Source organism: Ictidomys tridecemlineatus, chromosome X (genome assembly GCF_052094955.1).
Source record: "Ictidomys tridecemlineatus isolate mIctTri1 chromosome X, mIctTri1.hap1, whole genome shotgun sequence".
NCBI lineage: Eukaryota > Metazoa > Chordata > Mammalia > Rodentia > Sciuridae > Ictidomys > Ictidomys tridecemlineatus.
In genome coordinates this window covers 41654062-41677236 of record NC_135493.1, presented here as the reverse complement: position 1 = coordinate 41677236, position 23175 = coordinate 41654062, and the positions used below count along the sequence as shown (strand labels likewise).

The 23175-nt window shown below is 35.7% G+C and overlaps 1 protein-coding gene across 1 annotated transcript; it reads left to right on the top strand.

Moving 5' to 3' along the window:
* The first annotated feature begins 17503 nt into the window (after positions 1-17503).
* LOC120889504 (uncharacterized) lies at positions 17504-21472 on the top strand. The gene is made up of 3 exons (XM_040283900.2): positions 17504-18765; positions 20089-20344; positions 21260-21472. Exons 1-2 carry the CDS (start codon positions 18333-18335, stop codon positions 20334-20336), a joined length of 681 nt encoding a protein of 226 aa, XP_040139834.2. The 5' UTR covers positions 17504-18332; the 3' UTR covers positions 20337-20344; positions 21260-21472.
* The last annotated feature ends 1703 nt before the right edge of the window (positions 21473-23175 follow it).

Below are 23175 nucleotides of genomic sequence, written 5' to 3'. Positions count from 1 at the left end.
CCAGGTGTCTCCTCCCAGTATATTTGCATAGGGACCTACTTAAATATCAGTAATAATGTGTGACAATGCAGGTGAAGTATTGCTAAACAGAGAAGCTCACCTAAACTTTGATGTACAGGGTTTCTTGAGGAACCTGTCACATAGACATGCAGAGCATTTTTAGACTGACTTCACCAACCTAGACCCCAGACTCCCTCTGCACTCTTGGAGCCTATATAGGAATTCAGCATAAATAATAAACTTATCTGTTTAAACCAGTACAGCATGGTCCAAGGCTCTGGGCATATAAAAACAAACTTTTGAAGTAAAATATTCAAGTACACAGAGGTTATCTCCCAGGAGTGAGTCAAGGGTTGGGTCTGAAAATAGTACTTTCCTTAGAATATATTGTATTTTAGGAAACCAAGAAAGTCAGGTTAACCCTTCCCTGCCTAGATGGCTCCTTTGACCCTTGGTCTAGGATCACTTAGAGCAAAATTATCGTATTTTCTTGTGCATTTGCATTTATTATAACATATAATCAATACAGCAACAGAATCAGTATTAATATACCTCATAATTAGAGGAGCCAGCAAAGGGGAAAGGAAACATATTATTTCTATACTAATTTGACTGATTTCTCCCCTAAATACAATGTTATTTGTACCTGGTGATAAATTTATATAGAACCATTTAACAAGAAAGTCAGCTGATGGTTAGTGAAATCCAGCTCTTTTATGTCCATTTTTTTAATCAGTATTCTGAGACGGTTTTAACTCAATATCCCAATATATGTTGCCAATATCAGTATTATTATATGGCTTATTTACACAAGACAGTTGTTGAAGTTGGCACCATTCCTTAGGGGAAATTGTATTTAACCTCTGGTGCTACTGATTTACTTGCATCAGAAATCCATTGTTTTTTAAATTTTTTAAGAGTTTTCTATCCACACAAGCATAGGTAATAATAGTTTTGTGGCATGTTAGTCATTCCATTGTTATATGCCATCCATCATAACCAGAGACCTTTCTGATTATTTGATCATCAGGCTTTATGACACAGTAATTAGTATGCCAGAAGTTATACACCACACAGACTGATCATCCAGTATGGAGTTGTTCCTAGAAATTCCTTCCTAAATGATATCCTTTGCAATAAATGTAACTTGAAAGTAAGTCCAAGGATACTGGTACATTACTAGAGTTATATTAAATCATTAACCATACAACCAGTTAGTCATCATGTTGTATGACCACAAAACAATGAAACCTTAGGTTTTCAGGCTTCTATTTGACCTTGTCAGGTTCAACAGCAGGATTGTCATGGCAAATATATGACTTTACTCTTTTGAGCATCAGGATATAATTGTGCTAAAAGAAAATAGCACTTTTGTGATTGAGCCTCTTTTGAGACAACAATTATTGGATTTCTCTATTTTCTGGTGAGTCACTCTCATTTTCTTACTGTGATACCCAGGGGGGAACTGAGATGACAAATCTGATATAGCTTCTTAGACCACTGCTTAATTTTGCAAAAACAGGATTATGTGGGATATTCCTAAATCACAGCATTTACATTGACCTTAAGAGATAATATTAAGTGGGTAAATATTTCAGTAATTATAAAGTTAAACCAGCATGGCTTGCATATGCAGAATATTAACTACTTCATCTTGGGCATAACATTTAGCTTTTAAAGTAGGTGAAAAAAATCATGTTCTTTACAGAATGAATGAACTTTATAGAGGTTTTATTCAGTCCATAAGGCTAGTTATCCACTCAGGAAGAAACTGATGTGTTTGTGGACCACATATAGTCTCCTCTGCAATAGAAATCAGTGGGTCAGTCCCAAATATACTCTTCTGTTCTTCAGCATTCCAAACCAAGGAGATTGCTCCCAAGTTAGTCACAATCACAATCCATTTTTCTTAAGGTTCTCCAGGAAGAAGATTATATGGATACATAAAAGGAAGCAACTCTTCAAATCCATACTTAACTCATTTCAGTAGTTCCTTTTTTCTTCCATCTGCCACATGGAATACCTTCATGATGAACATGAAGTGTGATCTATTGTTCCAGTACATATTTTTCACTTTTGGTAATAGTTCTGAGGTTAAAAGTCACAGCTCAGATTGAATGAAGTCTGAGTTCAATGCAGTGCTAGGATTCAATTCAACACAATTCTCTGACATCATTTTATAAATTATAGCTAAAAATAGCAAAGGGGTTGTCTATTTGGCTTGTTTCTCATTACTACTCAGGATTGATATCTATCAATTTTAAATTTAATTGTTATGTAATTTTTATCCCCAGTAAACTACTTGCATAATAGTTGTTGTCTCATACAATGGGTGTGACTCAATAGCAATCCAAGCATCAAAGTTTATTTTTCATTACTTCTTCCTTCCTCCCCACCCCCCAAAAATGCATTCTCAATGTTTTATCATGGCAAGGTTATCCTAATAAATCACACTTCTTACACCAACTCTGTTGGACATCACCAAGACCACACTCAGGCTCAGTAATTACCAAAAGGACCCAAAGGACTCAGAAGCCCTTGTACTCACATTTATGGCTTATTACCATGAAAGGTTACAGGTTAAAGTCAGCAAAGGGAAAAGAAGCACGGGTCATAATCAGGCACAAGTTGCCAAGTGTCCCAGAAGAATTGCACATGGACATAGCTAGTTATACCAGAAATGATATATGTGAATTAGGGAACACCACTTGAGCCTTTTATTTCAGGGCTTTTATTGTGGGTAAATCATGCAGCACTTGCATGAATGACCAGTTGGCTTGCAATATGCAGCATATGAACTACTTCATCTTGGGCATAACATTTAGCTTTTAAAGTCCATGAAAAAAAATCATCAAGCCCCTAGAACAAAAACAGCCATCCACACAAAACAATCGCATTGCAAGGACAAACTTAAACAATCAAACAGGTACCCATGTCCAAGGACACAAACATAGAAATTAAACTTATCAGTCAGAACATTCCAAAGGTTCCAAGGTTATCTCCCAGGAGCCAAACAAGGGCCAGCTTTGAAGACAGGCTCTTCTTTGGAATGTACATGGTTTGAGCAACTTAATCCTGCTTAGTTAACCCTTCTCAGCCCACAGTAAAATATAAAGATTTAATCTTGCCAAATCCATGCCCAATAAATTGAAAGTTTTCTAAAATTAATCAAGAAATCAAATATCCAAATGAGGGGTTTTAAATATTCACACTTCTAACAAAAATATGATTTATTTTCCCCATTTCTCTTAGGTTGAAATAAAATCACTAGACAAAAAGCAGTTTTCATTTTATACAATAGATAGGCATACCCTAGAAAAAGTATTAATTTAGAAGCCATATTCTTATATTCTCTATCGAGTTGGTTAATTAACATATACCTAAAGGAAAAGAAATCCTATGTATGGAGTTCTCAGTAAATAAAAGTGTGTTTCATAATATTATGAAACCATGAACACCAAGACCTATAAGAATTTTTTTTTCTTACTTTTATTCTAAATCCTCAAAGAAATTTCAAGCTCTTACCTTGGAGCTTCTTACATGAAGTAACCTATATAAATTTTAAAGTACCTGAAGTTTCCAAAAATAAAAACAAAAAAACCCCATCACTTTACAATAAAAAGACAGTCCATAATGGTCCTGGGTAACAAAATTGTCTTAGCTACTCTGGAATACTACTAACACTATATGAATATTCAAATTGCCTTGTAAAATTAAAAGGAAATTTTGATAATTATTTGCTTGCATATTTATTTTTTTCCATTTTTTATTGATTGTTCAAAACATTACAGAGCTCATGATATATCATCTTTCATACATTTGACTCAATTGGGTTTTGAACTCCCCAAATACATAATGCAGACTCACTTCTGTTACATACTCACATTTTTACATAATGGCATATTAGTGACTGTTGTATTCTGCTACCTTTCCTATCCCCTACTATCCCCCCTCCCCTCCCCTCCCCTCCCCTCCCATCTTCCCTCTCTACCTCCTCTGCTGTTGTTCAATTCTCTCCCCCTTTTTCCCCCTCCCCCTTGCCCCTGCTTGCATATTTAATATCTAGGACAATTTAGGGAGATTTTAGGTCTTTGCTAAAATTTCATATTTTTTATAAAATGTAATACCTAGGGAATTTTTGCCAGTGGGATTTTTAATACATAATGACAAAATTAAAACTATTATGAACATTTATAAAAGCACTAAATTAATATCAGATTTCTGAAATGAATAGAAAACTTTAGTGGTCTTTCTCATTGTCCACATTTTATACTATGTTAATCAACAGAATACAACTGAAAGTATCACAAGCAAAGTAAGCTCTCCCTGTACAAGTGTCAGGTTATTTTAGGACACAGAAACAAGAGAAGTGAATGAATAACTGGTGACTCACCTATTTCTAACTCTACTCAGAAGGTGCTAACTATATTTTCCACGTAAAAGAGTTCTCAGACAAAGTTTCATCGATAAACCACATACCCTTCTCAAATGCACATGCACGTGCACACACATATAAACATGCATACACACAATGTTCTGACTGTCATGGTAGACCCTCAATAGGGCTGCTAAGGATGTATGAATACTGTCTTTTCTGCCTTCCCCAGTAATTGCTGGTACCTCCAGCTATTAAATAGCATTTCTCAGTGATCATTAAATGAGATTTTCAGCATAATAATCAGCTTGTAATTAACTTTCAATGGAAACAGGGACATACAAATTCATCCTCAGAATCAACATGATCAATGGATAAATGAATAAATTATTAGATAAGGGATATAACAAAAATTCTCAAATTAAAAAAAGTAGAGTAAAAAAAATACCGAGTTAAAGCACACAAAAGGATAATTCATGATTCTGGAATTCCCATCCAACAGACTTGCATCTCTCTTCAGAACCATCTTAGAATGTAGAAATAAGAAGTGCTTATACTGACAGTGATCTCAAATTCTATACAACCACAAAGCCAGTGCATAAATATTGAATGGCCAAAGAATCAATTTTTTTAAAAAAGTCAACTCCCATAACAGAAACAAAATAGAAATAAAAACAAAATTCAAATGTGTTCACCTCTTTGGCTTGTCAAGCTAGGAAAAAAAATACAATGATGTTCCCTCATCAAGAGTCTATAGAAAAGCATGACCAAGGTCACACAAGTAGTATGTGGTGGAAAAAAATATTGGAACTCAAGTCTTTGTGATACAGAAATAGACATTGTCCTCTCCCCAGCAGAATTCACCACCTCCTGAGCTTGGAATCCCATTCTTATTACAGAGGCCAATGTCAGCCACAACCATACATCATAGTTTATCATGAACTGTATTTAAAGATATTAGTTCCCTAATTCTGTCTCTGTCTTCTTCTCTCTGATTTCTCTGTCTCTATCATTTTATCTATATAGGCAGTATACACACACACACACACACACACACACACACACACACCTACAGACAAATATCTGCAATCACAAATATATTTACAAGAATATACAGAAAAAGTGATATACAGATAAATATGCATAAATGTACATCAACAGATATAAATATAAACACTCAGATACACACGCCACATATATTCACACATGTTATAGATAAATGTCAAAGCCAAAAATGCAGCATGCATTTCAATTTGGCATTGAAACCACCATCACTCAAATATAAACAAAATATACTTATGCAGCTATTTTGAGTACCCAGAAAATTAAATCAAATTTTGAAGAGACAAGTAAAGAGAACATATCTACATATAGTACTGTATTGTATTTTTATTGGTCGGTTATCATTTTAAACACAAATATTATTGTTTAATAGAGGCAATTGTGCAATGTGCTTTCATCAGAGAACTTATAATCAGTTTATATAATTTCCCTACAAAAGGATGTGAATAAGTACATTTCCTTCAACCTCATTTTTATCATCTGTGCTACCATTCTATTGTTATGTATGCAAGCAAACGTATATGTATGTAATCATTATAGTACACAGAACCTCAAATTTTCAGAAGCTATTTAGTGTTCCCAGCTATTAAATACTTCAGTACCTTATTAATTTAATTCTCCTTGTCAGATAAATTAGAAAAGAATATTCATAACAAAAAGATAAACAATGTTACAATTAGCAATAAACACTAACTTCAGAATCAAATTAGGTTGACTAAGAAATAAAATTCCCAAAGAAAGGATTCAATTTTCCCTTTTCATTTTTAGAATTTATTTATACTATCTGGCTAAACTATATTAGTATCTGGTTAAAAAATGAGGCCAGGAGCAATGGCATGTGCCTGTAATCCCAGTGGTTTGGGAGGCTAGGACAGGATGGTCATGAGTTCAAAGTCAACCTCACCAATTTTGTGAGGCCCTAAGCAAATTAGTGAGACCTTGTCTCAAAGTGAAAAATAAAAATGGCTGGGGATGGGCTGGGTTTGTGGCTCTGTGGTAGAGCACACTAGCCTAGCACATGCGAGGCTGGGTTCAATCCTCAGCACCACACAAAAGTTAATTAATTAATTAATTTAATTTTTTTAAAAAATGGCTGGGGATGAGGCTCAGTGATTAAGCACCACTGGGTTCAATCCTCCGTACCAAAAAAAAAAAAAAAAAAAAAGGAAAGTCTAGATAACAGAGTTCAGTACTGAGAACTACAAAAATAACAACTAAGTCAATAATATAGAAATATAGAAGCAATTATCTGGTAAACTCTTTGCTTTACTGTCAATTTTACATATTAAACCTGAAAACACACACACACACACACACACAAACACACACACACCAATTCTAGGTGATAAATTTCCTTCATAAAGTTATGTTTCTGCAAACCTCTGGCTCATTTTGTGAACAAATATTAACTAAAATCCCAGGCTAGTGTTGTGGCTCAGTGGTAGAGTGGTTGCCTCACACATGTGAGGTACTAGATTCAATCCTCAGCACCACATAAAAATAAATAAAAATATTATGTCCATCTACAGCTAATTTTTTAAAAAAAATATTGATTAAAATACCTAAAATACTTTATTTAAAAAAGAATCAGTTAAACAAGGTTTCCCATTCTAAACAGCTCTAGGTCCACAGATACATGCACAATTCATACCATGAAACTTTTCATAATTAAAAACTTTTAATTGTAATCATTCCTAAAATGAACAATTTCAAAAGAATTTTTCCAGACATAAAACAACCTACTTTTAAGTGAGTAATCACCCAATATGTCATTCACAATTTTATCAGCAAAATTTTATTCACAAAGAATCCTCTGTTTCAATATATATTCCATTATCAAAAACCCTTAATTCTGCCTCCAGGTAAGTAGACACTTTCTGTTAAAGATATTCATTTATTTTTCAGTTCCCATTAATACAATATAGGTGAGAATTTAATAAATCTCTATAGCTATAATTAATTACTAAATAGTATTTTGTTTTAAGAAGGCAAGTGTTTTTTATCCTTTGCCAAAGATAAGACATCCATGATTTATTTCAAGTGAGTGAGGTAGATGTATAATTTTCTGATCACCTATTGAGTCCTCATTGGTGCTCAAGACACATAGTATCCCAAGCTTATAAGGATATTTTTACAAGGTTATTCATTGCATTGTTTTCTGTTGAAACAAGAAAATATCACTTCACATAATGAAAGTGCCTATCCAAGTACAAATGAATATATAACCTAAAGTCTATCAAGAAAATGAAATATGTATCAATTAGGATGAGGATGGTGTAAATACAACAAATAGCAGACAAATGGGTGAAAATGAGTTTGCAAACCAATAAGTACTAAATTGTTTCATTTGTTTAAAAACTCAAAATATATATAGAGATTTTTTCTTGTAGTATAAAAGTTCATGTTAATGCACATGATAAAGGTCTGTATTATATCCCATAATCTCATGAAAGAGTAACATATGAAGTCAGGGAGAATGAGGATGGTGACAGGTGGTAAAACAAGGTTTTTGTATTAGTAGAATATTTGAAATTTTATAAGACAAATGTATTTATGATTCAAATATGCAACTAAATACTACTTTTTAAAATCCTCTAAATAGAATAAAAACATAGGCATGATGTGTGAACAATAACAATGGAAATATAGCAAAGTTTATATAAGAAACATTATAATTTATGATAAATACCTTTCAAAGGAACTGAGGAATATTTCATTGTTACTAGAATAACTTGTCATAATAAACATTTAAGTACATGATATTATAATTTTGGAATCTATAAAGACTAGAAATACATAAGAAATGAATATAAATGGAAATTGTACAACCAAAATAAACACTGAAATTAAGAAATAATTTAAATAAATACCTCTGCAATGGTAGAGTGGAGATCTCCAAAACACAATAATAACATAAAAAAAGTCAAAATCAGCTTTTCAGAACTCTGAAGATTAATCAAAGGCTTTCAATCATTCAAGGAGAATTTATTTTTTTAAAAAGTGGCCAAATCTTATGAAAAGTGAGTAAGCTTTATTGCATTTTAATTTGGCCTACTCTGAAGCCCTTCAGCCCAGATCTATAACAGTGTTAAAACCCAAGTACTTTTCAAGTATGTTATCTGAGAAACTTACAGCCTGCTAACCCGGAAAGGGGGGAACATCTTGGAGCTCCCCAATAATCACATTCTCAGATAATTATCATTATTTGATCTATCTGACAGCTCTCCGAAATGCTCCATTCTTGTTCATGATTTCATTTAATCTTAGTCCATTTTGTATAAACTGGACTAATCTCAGGGCATTTGGGAAAAAATGATAGATGATAGATAGATAGATAGATAGATAGATAGATAGATAGATAGATAGATATGATTGTCTAACACTGAAGCTTCCAGAGAAGGTGATACTAGGTAGAGCTAAAAAGAAGTTGTCCAAAAACCTAAAATTAACACCTTGGGATGGAAATGTACACAGTATGTTTGAAAAGTTTCCAACATTTATGAAATTTGGAAACGCATGAGTATGCACAGAACTGTGCATGTCTGGGAACTACCCAGAAAAGCCATAAAATTATCTGTGACTGATATTGAGGCTCTTCTTAAACAGAAACTGAAACCTTAAGAAGAGTTGTAAACTGTTGGACTGGCTACTGAAGGCATCCCAAAATATACTCACAAAGCATTAGGTAAAAGAATAATTATTGGTTCAAGTCATTTAATAAACTTTCTCCTATTAGTAACTGACTGCTAATAGAGAATATAATTCAGTATCTATAGATGATAAAGCATCCAATTAAAATGAATTATTTGAGTAAAGTAACTATAAATAAAGAAATAGTAACAAGACCAAGCAACAAAAAATCTGGAGAGGGAGACATATTTTATTTCTAGAGTTGCCACACTGCATTATGATAAAACTCAACTAAAACAACAAAAAACCTACAAAATATGCAAAGAAATTATGGCTCATGGAAGGGGGATGTCAATAAAAACTGTTCCTGAAATACATACATTGGACTTAGCAAAGAATCTACATCAACTATTATACATATGTTAAAAAATTTAAAGGCATGCATATAGAATATGAGAAAAATACCTCACCAAGTGAAGCATATCAAGAAACAGGCATCACTTTTGTAAAATGAAAAAAAAAAACACAGAAATACTACAGGTGAAAGTATGGTAAGCAAAATAAAAACTCTCTATTAGGGCTCAATATTGTATGTTTTAAATAGTTCAAGAAAGAGTTATTAAATTTGAAGTTAGATTAATTGAGTTTATTCACACTGGGGAAGAGGGAAAACCGAGTGAAGAAAAATGAACTGAGTCAGAGACCTACAGGACAAGAGTGAAGCATGTCCACATTAATGTAATGGGAGTCTTAGAAGGAAAGGAGAGGGAAGAAGGGGCAGAAAGAATGTATAAAAAGATAGTAGCCAAACTTTCCCAAATTAGGTGAAAATCATCAACCTACACATTCAAGAAACTCAATGGCATACCGTTAGGAGTCACACCTAGGCAAAAAGTAATTAAACTTCCAAAGCTCAAGACAAAAATATATTGAAGGGCTGGGCTTGTGGCTCAAGCGGTAGTGCGCTCGCCTGGCATGCGTGCTGCCCGGGTTCGATCCTTAGCACCACATACCAACAAAGATGTTGTGTCCACCGAGAACTAAAAAATAAATATTAAAATTCTCTCTCTCTCTCTCTCTCTCTCTCTCTCTCTCTCTCTCTCTCTCCCCCCTCTCTCACTCTAAAATATATATATATATATTGAAAACAGGAAGAAAAATAAGTAAATTCATACAAAAGATTCTCAATAAGACCAATACCTGACATTAAACATCTTGGATATCCTAAGGTAGTAGGATAATATATTCTAGGTGTGGAAAGACAAAGATCATCACCAACATGTATGGAACTAAAACACATTATGTTAAGTCAAATAAACCAGACACAGAAAGACAAACACTGCATGATCTCACAGAATTTTGAAAAGTTGATCTCATAGAAGTTGAAGATAGAATAGTGGTTACTAGAGGGTGGGGAGATTTGGGGTGAATTTAGGATGGCAGAAGATTAATCAATAATAATATAATTAGCTAGGAAAATAAATGCTGATATTCTATTACACAGTAGGGTGGCTATGGATAATGATAATATACTATATATTACAAAAATCTAGGAGAGGTGGATGCAAGATGGCAGGCCTGAGGGAGACAGCATTTTGTGTCACTGTGTGACCTGGAACTCAAGTAGTGAGAATACTGCTTCTCTGTAACAATAGAGGAAACCCCCACAAATGCTCCTGGCACAGGAATCACTGGTCTGAATAGTATATTTGTGTTGTTATTTCGTTTTTTCTTCTCCAATTTATACTATTTTAACATTTTTACTATATTTAACATTTCTGAGGCTCAATCAAAGCCTCAGCATCAGAATAGGTCTCCCAACTACTCACCCACACAGGACTACCAGGTTCCCCCACGGGATCATGAGCATCAGCACCTATGCAGAACTTTTGGCCGCACACCCGTTCAGAAACATCAGATGCCACTCCAACATGCAGGAATACTGGCTGCCACTCCCATGTGGACCCCCATTTACCAACATGCCCCCCGACATTGCCTCCATCTTGGTCTGCAGCAACTGAGATAATCTCCTACAAGCAGTGGCCTGACTGTACCTGAAGACACTGCACAGGCTCTGAAGACAGCTAAAAGCCACACAGTGCACACCACAGAGCTCATCTTTGAACACATTATCCAACACCATCACCCAGCTCCCCCGACCCGACCTGACACCCCATTGCTGAAAGTAGCCACCTCTATCTTTGGTTACCTTCATCACCATCTTTAGTGGGGGCAACTCCCAGTTTGGAACTCCGGCTGACCAGGTACCCATAGTTTCTAACTCCCCTTCTCCCCAGTAGCCACTAACCCAGCACAGTGACTGCCCAATACAAAACAGGTCTCAGCAGCAATGCAGCAGGTATGCAGCACACAAAGCACAACAAACAAGACCCCCAGAAAGAAAGATCCCTTATTAGGAAGTAGAAAGGGAGAGAGTGAGTATGATACAATTTAGAGACTAACATAGAGAACAGGAACTGGGAGGCCTTCAAGTGAGATAAGGAGATAAAACCAGGCACCCACATCACATGAGCAGGCCCCAAAGGAGATCCTTGAGATGTAGTCTCCCTCCGGGGACGAGCAGATGCCACACCCCACTTCCAGATGCCCTGCACCCAAGACCAACCCTCCCACCCTGGTTACCTTCACCATTCGGAGGGCAGAGATACTACCTAACAACAGACAAACCCATCTCTTGGATGAGAAGGGAAGCAGGAAAGATACTTATCTCCAACCAAATCAATCTGGGTTTCTTCCTTCAAGATCATTTTTTTTCTCGTCCCTCTCTATTCTCCTGCCCTCACATCCCCAACATATGTGAAACCAAGTACTTTCCATAAATTAGGATATTGAGGTCTGGGATGTCTGAATAGTATATTACAGTTGTGTTGTATATTCTTATTTTCTTCTCCAATTTTTACTATTTTAACATTTTCTTCATTTTTCTTAATATATATTTGTGTTTGTTTTACATAGTCTACTGTCTTCCCACTTATATGTCTACCCAAAATTACCTCCTCTCTCCTCCTGCTACTAGCCACCTTCTTTAGATTTCTCTTTCACACTTCCTAAGATCTAATAACTCTATATCCTCACCTCCTACCTCATCAGCATATCATTCTACACCTCACTCCCTGGTTTTTTTGTCCACCATCAGAAACCTTAAAGCTTTTTGCAAACCTACTGATTATATTGTAGATAATAACTGAATTCACCATTTCTGTACATTGTGACCAAACTGTATGTAAACATATTCACAGCAACTTTTTGATTTAAGGTTGTATAGTGTTTACATTGGGATCTGTTAACATTGTCCTTCCCCTCAAAGGAGAGGTACTGGAACCCTACAGAGGCATTATAAACCTATAGGGTAAAAATGGTAATGTTTTGAATTCACACTGCTAGAAGGGAAGGCACAGGAAAAACATGAAAAGACAAGGGAAGAAAGTGCCCTAAACAAATCAAGATACCACATTATTAGAATCCATGGCCAGCACAGCAGAAGAAATTACAGAGAAGGAGTTCAGGATGTACATAATTAAAATGTTCTGTGAATTAAAGGATGATATAACAGAGCAAAAAAGGGCAGCAAAAGATCATTTTGATAAAGAGCTACATAAGCTAATACAGGAAGCAAAAGATAACAGATAGAGGTTCTAAAAAGAACCAAACAGAAACCCTTGAAATTAAAGAAACAATAAACCAAATTAAAGCTCAATTGAAAGCATCACCAACATATTAGAACACATGGAAGATAGGACCTCAGATAATGAAGACAAAATATATGATCTGGAAAATAATGTAGACCACACAGTGAAAATTGTAAGAAACCATGAGCAGAACATTCAAGAAATATGGGATAGCATAAAAAGACCAAATTTAAGAGTTATTGGGATAGAGGAAGGCAGTTCCAAATCAAAGGAATGAGCAAACTATTCAATGAAATAATATCAGAAAATTTTCCAAACATAGAGAATGAAATGGAAAACCAAATACAAGAATCTTACAGGACACCAAATGTACAAAATCACAAAAGATACACATCAAGGCATATTATAATCAAAATGCCTAACATACAGAATAAGGAGAGAATTTTAAAAGTGGCAAGAAAAGGAATCAGATTATATATAGGGGGAAACCAATTAGGTTATGTAAAGATTTTTCAACCTAGACTCTGATAGCTAGAAGATCCTGGAAGAAGCTCTGAAAGAAAATGGATGTCAACCAAGAATCTTATATCCAGCAAAACTAACTTTTAGATTTGATGATGAAATAAAAACCTTCCATGATAAACAAAAGGTAAAGGAATTTATAACTAGAAAACCTGCACTATAGAACAAACATCCTTAGAAAAATATTCCATGAAGAGGAAATGAAAAACAACAATGAAGATCAGCAGAGGGAGGTATTACACTAAAGGAAAAACTAATCAAAGGAGAAACTAAGTCAAGTAAAATAATAAAAATAAACAAAAATGACTGGGAATACAAATCATATCTCAATAATAACCCTGAATGTGAATGGCCTAAACTCACCAATCAAAAGACACAGCTTAGGGCTGGGGTAGTGGCTCAGTGGTAGAGACTTGCCTAACATGTGTGAGGCCCTGGGTTCGATCCTCAGCACCACATATAAATAAACAAAGTTAAAAATCCACTGGCAACTTAAAAATATTTTTTAAAAAGACACAGCTAGCAGATCGGATCAAAAAAAGTCCCAACAATATGCTGCCTCTAAGAAATTCAAACACAGGAAAAGACATACACAGACCGAAGGTGCAAAATTGGGAAAAACCATACCATTCACATGGTCTGTGGAAGCAAGCAGGGGTTTCCATCCTCATATCAAATAAAGCAGACTTCAAGCTAAAGTGAATCAAAAGGGATAAAGAAGGACACTACATAGTGCTCAAGGGAACCATACATAAAAAAACTAACAATTATAAATATATATGCCCCAAACAATGGAGCATCTATGTTCATCAAACAAACTTTTCTCAAGTTCAAGCGTCAAAAGGATCGAAACACAATAATTCTAGGTGACTTTAACACACTTCTTTCACCCCTGTATGCATCTTCCAAACAAAAGCTGAACAAAGAAACTATAGAATTCAATAATACAATCAAAAACTTAGACTTAACTGACATATATAGAATATACACGTTCTTCTCAGCAGCACATGGATCCTTCTCTAAAATAGACCATGTATATACCACAAAGCAACTCTTAGCTAATACAGAAAAGTAGAGATACTACCCTTCATTCTATCAGATTATATTGGAATGAAATTAGAAATCAATGATAAAATAAAAAATAAAAACTACTCCAACATCTGGGAACTAAATAATATCCTACTGAATGAACAATGGGTTGCAAAAGACATCAAGGAGGAGATTAAAAAATTCTTAGAGGTAAATCAGAACACTGAAACAACATATCAAAATCTCTGACACACTATGAAGGCAGTACTAAGAGGAAAGTTCATTGCGTGGAATTCATTCCTTAAAAGAAGAAAAAGTCAACAAGTAAATGACCTAATATTGTATCTCAAAGCCCAAGAAAAGGAAGACAGGGAACGATATACAGTAGAAAACAGGAAATAATTTAAATCAGAGCTGAAATCAGTGAAATTGAAACAAAAGAAACAATTAAATGAACTGACAAAACAAAAAGTTTGTTCTTAAAAAATAAAATTGACAAAAACCTTAGAAATGCTAATGAAGAAAGAGAGAAAACTCAAATTACTAATGTGATGAAAAGGAAATATCAGAAGAGATATTACAGAAATACAGAGAATAATTAGAAATTATTTAGAAAACTTGTATTCCAATAAAATAGAAAATATCAAAGCATCAACAAATTTCTAGAGTCATACAATTTGCTCAAATTGAAACAGGATGATGAATACAATTTAAACAGATAAATTTCAATCAATGAAATAGAAGATGCCATCAGAAGCCTACCAACTAAGAAAAGCCCAGGACCAGATGGATACAGAGCTGAGTTCTATAATACCTTTCAAGAAAAACTAATTCTAATACTCTTCAAATTATTTTATGAAATAGAAAAAGAGGGAGCACTTCCAAATTCATTCTATGAGGCCAACATCACCTTGGTTCCAAAACAAGACAAAGACAGATCAAAGAAAGAAAACTTCAGACCAATATCTCTAATGAACATATATGCTAAAATTCTGGCAAATCGAATACAAAAACATATCAAAATATAGTGAACCACAATCAAGTGGGGGTTCATCCCAGGGATGCAAGGTTGGTTCAACATATGGAAATCAATAAATGTAATTCACCACATCAATAGACTTAAAGATAAGAATCATATGACCATATCAATAGACACAGAAAAAGCATTTGACAAAATACAGCACCTTGGGGCTGGGGATATAGCTCAAGTAGTAGTGCACTTGCGTGGCATGCGTGAGGCACTGGGTTCGATCCTCAGCACCACATAAAAATAAAATAAAGATATTGTGTCTACCTAAAGCTAAAAAATAAATATTAAAAAAATACAGCACCTCTTATGTTCAAAACACTAGAAAAACTAGGAATAACAAGAACATATCTGAACATCATAAAAGCTATCTATGCTAAGCCCCATGCAACATCATTCTAAATGGAGAAAAATTGAAAGCATTCCCTCTAAAATCTGGAACAAGACAGTTATGCCCTATTTCATCACTTCTATTTAATATAGTTCTTGAAACACTTGCCAGAGAATTAGACATATGAAAAAAATTAAAGGGATATGGATAGGAAAAGAAGAACTCAAATTAATACTATTTTCCAATGATATGATTCTATACCTAAAAAAAAAACCCAAAAAATTCCACCAGAAAACTTCTAGAACTAGTAAATGAATTCAGCAAAATAGCAGGATATAAAATCAACACCCATAAATCAAAGGCATTTCTGTACATCAGTGACAAATTCTCTGAAAGGGAAATGAGGAAAACTACACCATTTACAACAACCTCAAAAAAAAAAAACAAAAACCTTGGAAATCAACTTAACAAAAGAGGAAAAGACCTATGTGATGAAAACTACAGAATTCTAAAGAAAGAAATTAAAGAAGTCCTTAGAAGATGGAAAATCTCACTTGTTCTTGGTTAGGCAGAATTAATATTATCAAAATGACCATTCTACCAAAATCTCTATACAAATTGATTGCAATTACAATCAAAATCCCAATGACATTCCTCATTGAAATAGAAAAAGGAGTCATGAAATTCATGTGGGAAAATTAGAGACCCAGAATAGCTAAAGCAATCCTTAGCAAGAAGAGTGAAGCAAGTGGCATCACTATACCAAGACCTTAAAATATACTACAGATCAATAGTAACAAAAATAGTATGGTATTGGCACCAAAATAGACTGGTAGACCAATGGTACAGAATAAATTATACAGAGACTAACCCACATAATTACAGTTATCTTATATTAGACAAAGGTGCCAAAAACATATATTGGAGAAAAGATAGCCTCTTCAACAAATGGTGCTGGGAAAACTGGAAATCCATATGTAACAAAATGAAATTAAACCCCTATCTCTCACCATGCACAAAACTCAACACAAAGTGGATCAAAGACCTAGGAATTAAACCAGAGACCACGTGTCTGATAGAAGAAAAAATAGGCCCAAATCTCCATCATGTTGGATTAGTGTCAACTTCCTTAATAAGACTCCTATAGTGCAAGAATTAAAATCAGTAATCAATAAATGAGATGGATTCAAACTGAAAAGCTGCTTCTTAGCAGAAGAAACAATCATTTTGGAAGCAAATTTTTACCACACTCACATCAGATAGAGCACTAATCCCTAGGATATATAAAAAATAAAAAATCTAAACATCAAAAACCCAACCAGGTTGGCAAATAACTTAGTTCTCACAAAAATGATGTCTACTTTATTTAAATACTTTTGTGGTTTGGCAGGGATGTGAAAGCTAGTAGGTGGATGCATGGATAACTCAACAACTAGAGGAACAAGTTGTATAGGAAACTAGCCCCATTAGGTAGGGATACACTGAGCTAGAGCAGGGGAAATCAGTTAAGCCTTTCAGGATTTATGAAGCTAAAAGGTGTCAAGGCAACACTTTCAATTTTATTTAATATACAAATGGGAAGCCTATGTGATCTTATCTATAGACTAAAATTTAAATGTTTTTATATATCAGTTGAAAATAATGTTTTAATTTTTTATTTGTTCTTTTTAGTTATACATGACATTAGAGTATATTTTGACTTATTACACACACAAAAATAAAAGAAATAAATACTTATTGATCCTCTTGACACTCATAGTACTAAAACAAACCTGACATCTTTTAGAACATTTGGATCCTGAGTGCAAAATAATCTTCATTTACAAATTTTACTTAAGTTCTCTGATGCTGTTATTTGAAAATCTGTCTACCTTGAATGAGTCCAAGAAAAGTCACTAACACCTGTTTCAATCGCAATTACAACAAATGCTGCTGTTAAGAGCAGGTCACAGATATCTTTATTACAGAGGGTTTAGACAAATCACTTCTTGTCTCTAAGAATCTCAGAACTTCTCATAATGGCCAGGCATGGGTTTAATTATGTTAAAATGTCCAAATTAACTTTCTGCCCCACCCCTTCTGAAAGGGCTTTGGTCTACTGATAATTTATCTATACTTTTCCTCAATTTTAAACAACTTTTTCCCCTACTGGTACAACCTGTGTCCTAGTGGACACTAGGAACAAAATACTGAATGTTCTGGGTCTATGGCATATTGAACCCTACACAGCAGTTTTGCTGACATAGGTAGAATTAAGAGAACAGGGCTTACCTGAAGATCCAGGGCTTCATTAAAGAAACCTGAGGACCTTGACCATCCATTGGATATGGGGCATGTCAATCCTCGCTTCTCAGCAAGAGAGCTTTGGGCAATCCAGGACCCTTTCTTGACCCTTCCATGCTCCACCCCCATGATCAGCATAAAAGAAACTTTCCCGCCTTGTCTCAGGGTGCAGTTGCAATGGACCGCTTCTTCAGCCTCCTTCATGCACTTCCTATCTATCACGGTCCCGCACAGGCAAACTCTCAGTATGCTATTTCATGGGTGGCGCCCTCTCCAGCACCGCCTCCGCCTCCCAGCATGCCCTCTGACTAAACCCCCCCCCCCTCACAGCACGCGTCTGGGCGACGCCATCTTCACTGACGTCGTCATTGCAGCCAGGTTGCCGCTCCCAGTCGAAGTCTTTGCTGACTTGTCTCCCGGGCCATGTCTGACACCAACAAACAAGACCTGGTCCCAAGTGGCCAGAGTGAAGCTGACGAAGAGGCAAGCCTGGACCCTGGGTCCCTAGGCAGTCTCTTGGTGCCTATGGAATGGTTGGCTGCAGTGGCGGGAGTCGCAGCCCTTCTGGCTTTCCAGGTGGTTGTAAAAGCCTTTGAAAACAAGAGGCATGAGGAAGTAACCTGGCCCGCTATCACGGAGAACAAGAATGTACAGCCTCTAGAAGAGGAAGAGGAGGAGGAGGACGAGGAGGACGAGAAGGACGAGGAGGAGGAGGAGGAGGAGGACGAGGGGGAGCTGAAGGTAGAACACTACCAGGAACTGGAGGAGGATGATGGTGGTGAGGAAGAGGAAGGAGATGATGAGGAAGACGATGGCGGTGAGGAGAACGAAGAGGGTGCAGCAGCTGCTGGTGTCTGTGAGTTTCCTGTGGTGTTTCAGTCCCAGTTCTCCTTCCCTTCTCCACAGTAGCTTCTATAATGACCTCATCCTGGTCTGGCCCCACACGGGCCTCGTGGTGACCAGGTGCCACCTCGTGGGACCCCAGGAAGCTGGTAGAGGAGCCCGTGGGTTGGGAGTGGGGAGGACCTGGCAGTCGGAGCCGAGGCCTGTGGAGAGCAATAGCTGGCAAAGGGATCCCGGTCCTGGGTGGCAGTGGACCCTGCAGACAGGACAGCGTCCCAGAGGACAAGGTCTAAGAGGGCGGTGTCTGGCCTATGGCTCGGATGGCTACGGTTGAGTCTAGGGAGGCGGGGGCCTGAGCACCCGAGGGGGCCAAGGTTGCTGAGTAGCAGCAAAGTCCTCTGGCCCTTGCAGCCTCTGTTGGCTCGGCTGGCTCACTCACAGGCCGTGCTCAGATCTTGCCTGCCTGGGTAAGCAGTGGGTCGATATTCTCATTAAAAAAAGAAAGAAAGAAAGAAAAGAAAAAGAAACCCAATCGGAGAAAGACTTTCTGGTTTTGAGAATCTCAACTGTGCTGCCTTCTACCAACCTCAGTTTGATAAAAGATCTGAGACAATGCAGTGTATGAGCCTGCAAACTTGAACGTCAGTGATTAGTAGATATATCAGGAAAGACCTTTGAAAGGAATGGAAAGCGCCTGAAGGCAAAGGAGAAACAAGTGGACAAGTGGCATTCCTCACTTGTGGTTGTCAGCTTTTAAAAAAATGTGGTTTCTTAGGGCTGGGGATATAGCTCAATTGGTAGAGTGCTTGCCTCACATGCACAAGGCCCTGGGTTTGATTCCCAGCACCACTGAAAAAATTAAAAAAGTAATAATAAATGTGGTTTCTTGGTAGGATGATCAAAATTAAAAAAAAAAGAGTGAACCAATATTAGAGCACTTCACAGGTGTAAACATTCTCTTTTCAGGGATTGAGGAACCAGTGAGCTTCACCATAGAATTGTTTTAAGTCAAACGAATCTATTTTCAAGAAAGTTACAACAAAATTATACATGCGATCAGACCTAAATGATTCAAATCCTTTCTTCTATCAGGTACCATAAATAATCAGCAGCACTGGGGTGGTGTTTGATAGCAAAATACACTAATATTAATAATAAAAGCCCTAATAATTATCTTGCTAGAAGCAGTTTATAATCCACTAATACCTGAAATGGTGGAAGGGATAATACCATGAAAGCTATCTAGCAGAAGAATTATTAGAGCCATGGAAGTATTGTATCATTCAATAGAAACTAATAGAGATATTTCTTTTTTCCATGTATTTCTTTTATCCAGATTTTCCTGAGGATAGAGTACCAGATGCCAAAACCAAGTGTAAGGTGGGATATTATTTCTGTGACCTTAGGGTCCCTAAGCCTCTATCAATACTGGCTAAAGAAGCAGCTGAATATTACTACAAAAAACATAATGAAGTGTCTGAAGAAACTAGAGGTGAGGATGGGGAAGAGGAAGGGAATGGAAGTGAAGAACTGGAAGAAAAACCCCAAAAGGATCTGGACTCAGCAGAGAGCAGCCTCCCTTAGAAATCCAGGTATTGATTTAGAGTCTCGAGTATTAACTAACCTTCCTGGCACACACTTGTTACTTTTATGTTTTGCAGTTTTCTCCTAAGTCAAATGAAATATTGCTACAATTTAGTTTGAAAACAGTTTGGTATTAATAATGTGCTTATATGTTAGGGAACAGAAGGTAGTATATTCTGACATGTACTTTATTCCTGGCTACAAGTTCTTTATCCTATAGCTATACGGTAACTATAGATGGGAAATTTATCAGACCTTGTAGCTGAGACCAAAGAAGCAGATAAAGTGACTGGGCCATGTATTAGCTGGGCTTTCATTGCTTGACCACAAAAAGGTAGCCTCTTACACTAACAATGCCTTTGATAGGGTTGACTGTTGACAAAGTAATAAAAGGTTCGGGATGTCAAGTGAGACCTTATTTCACTACATAAGTACTAGTTTTCATAGAACATTCAAACAAAAAAAGACAATTAGTAACACTTGTTTATCACTGAGTCAGAAACTAGTTCTTATATTTTCAGTGTTTGTTTTTCTCTTTCTGAATTTTCAGATCTGTGGACATCAGATAATAGCCTCATTCTCATTTTGCAGATATAAAAACTGAGGTTATGAGAGCTTATGGAAATATATGTGGTTGGTGTAAAGAGCATGGGCAGGGAGATTATGTAAATCAAGTAGCTTCTCATAAAAAAGAGAATTTATTAGCATTTATTGTGGTGGGCAAGGAGACAATGACATTAATATGATCAGGTGATTAAAGCCCTCAAAGGCCTGAGCACCGCCATATCTAAAGTTCTATTTCTAAGAGGAACTTGTTTGGTTTCTACTCACTGAGACAACAGATATGCATAACATCTACTCAGATTTAAAGAATATGTGTTAATGGCATACAAATGTTAATTGTCCTTTGTTTCATTCTACAGTTGGAAAACAGAAAGAAATGGATGGAGAAAGAAACAGCGAATTTGTTCTTCATGATTTTTCTACTTTAAATTTACCCAGAACACTAATTTTTTTCCAAAGTTCATCACACAAAAAAAGACATCAACTGACATCTGTCTATATGCTAACTTTTTGCTGATATATTTGACTGCTTCTGTTTTGTTAAAAATAAAAGCTTGTTTGAAATGTATAAAGTGTACATTATTTATGTGAATAACTATGACTCAAATCTAACTTTATATCTTTTTTTTTATTTTGGACCTCATTGCTATAAATAAAATGAGGTTCTTTCATTATTAGCCAGATTTTTTAAAAAATCTTTATTAAATTTATTATCTGATACATAAAAGCAAAAAAATGTACAAATTGATGAGGTACTATGTAATGTACACACGTGTGCATCACATAATGTTTAAAAGAGATTGAACTTATTCTCCTTAAATATTTATCATTTCTTTATGATCAAAACTCTCAAAATCTAAAACTTTCTTTTAGGTTTTTGACAAATTATTTAAATGTAGATCAAAATAAACTAAAATCGAAATTGTAAATATTTGACAAAAAATATGAAGGTGTAGCCCCTACTGCATTTATTGAAGGAAACCAATGAATGGCCTATCTTACCAGGAGACCAAATGGTATAAATTGGCTGCTATCAGCCATCAGCATCAGTAGCAGCTGGGAACTTAATAAAAATGCAGCTCCTTGGGGCCCTATTCCAAATCTACTGAATCAGTTCTTAAGGCAGTCTAGCAATCAGGACTTATATATCTTCCAGGTACGTCCAAACAAATGAAACTGAGAAACCTGATTTAAAGCAATAGGGTAACCCAGCAGACCTCACCTAGAGTAAGACCAACCTTCATTTGCTGACTTGTTATGGTTCTAAATGGGATAGAAAAGTTTTAGACTGAGGAATAGCCCCAGTATGTGAAGCATGTGTGAAAGAATGGGGCTTGGTCTCTATGTGTGCACATCCTCTTGATCCCACTGGATTCTACTGCTTGCAGAGAATTTAGAGTAGAAGAGGACAGGAATGGAGACTTCGAAGTATAGGGCCCTGATGGGCTTAGTGAAATTGTGGGAGATGAAAAGTTCATGGTTTATCACAATAATGCAGAATTTTAGTATGAAAAGCTTTATGTATATCCCTGAATGGTCTTATAAGAAAGAAAAAAATGTTTACAAACATTTAAAATGTTTAAAACATTCAGAGCCATCACCATAAATTGCTTATGGGTACATATATGTAGTTAAAAGAATGCAATAACATGATGCCTGCATATTTAGCATACAGAAACTCATGTAAGAGAATAATCAACATGTTGTTTAGGATACTGGATATTTCTGGAAAAAGAGGAGAATAAATTTTGGGCTTCAATGGTATTCGTAATGTTATATTGATTAAGTTGAGTGGCAGGTACATAGAGAGTAGTCTGTATTATTTTGTTTAGCTTGGCAATATTTGTTAATTAAGAGTATGACAAATGAAGAAAGACATGAAAAATTTGGCCCAATAAGATCAGTTTAAGCAAAAAATGTCAAGTTTAAGATGACCAGAGTAGAGGATCTGAGGAAAAAGGATAGGGAATTGAGGGTGGAATTCTCATTCTACATTAATATAACTTTTCTCTGATTCTATGTAGATAGCCCTACTATCTTCTCCCATATTCTTTGGTAAAATGACTCTTTTATAATTATTTTATGTGATAGTAAGTTATAACCACAAGAGAAGACAGAGACTCAGGAAAATATTGTGCTTTTTATTCTATTACACTCCCAGGTCTTAGAGACAGGAGGTATAACAATCCACAGAGGATCATACGCAAAAGACACTGGAGTGGCCATAAGGCAGAAGATAGGAATGAGGGGGACCCTTATCCTGAGAACTTTACTA

What these genes read in the sequence shown, in the direction of transcription:
- LOC120889504 (XM_040283900.2), top strand. Translation starts at nt 18,333, where the DNA reads ATGTCTGACACCAACAAACAAGACCTGGTCCCAAGTGGCCAGAGTGAA. An exon ending in TGCAGCAGCTGCTGGTGTCT is followed by an intron (nt 18,766 to 20,088) that starts GTGAGTTTCCTG and finishes TCTTTTATCCAG; the next exon opens with ATTTTCCTGAGGATAGAGTA.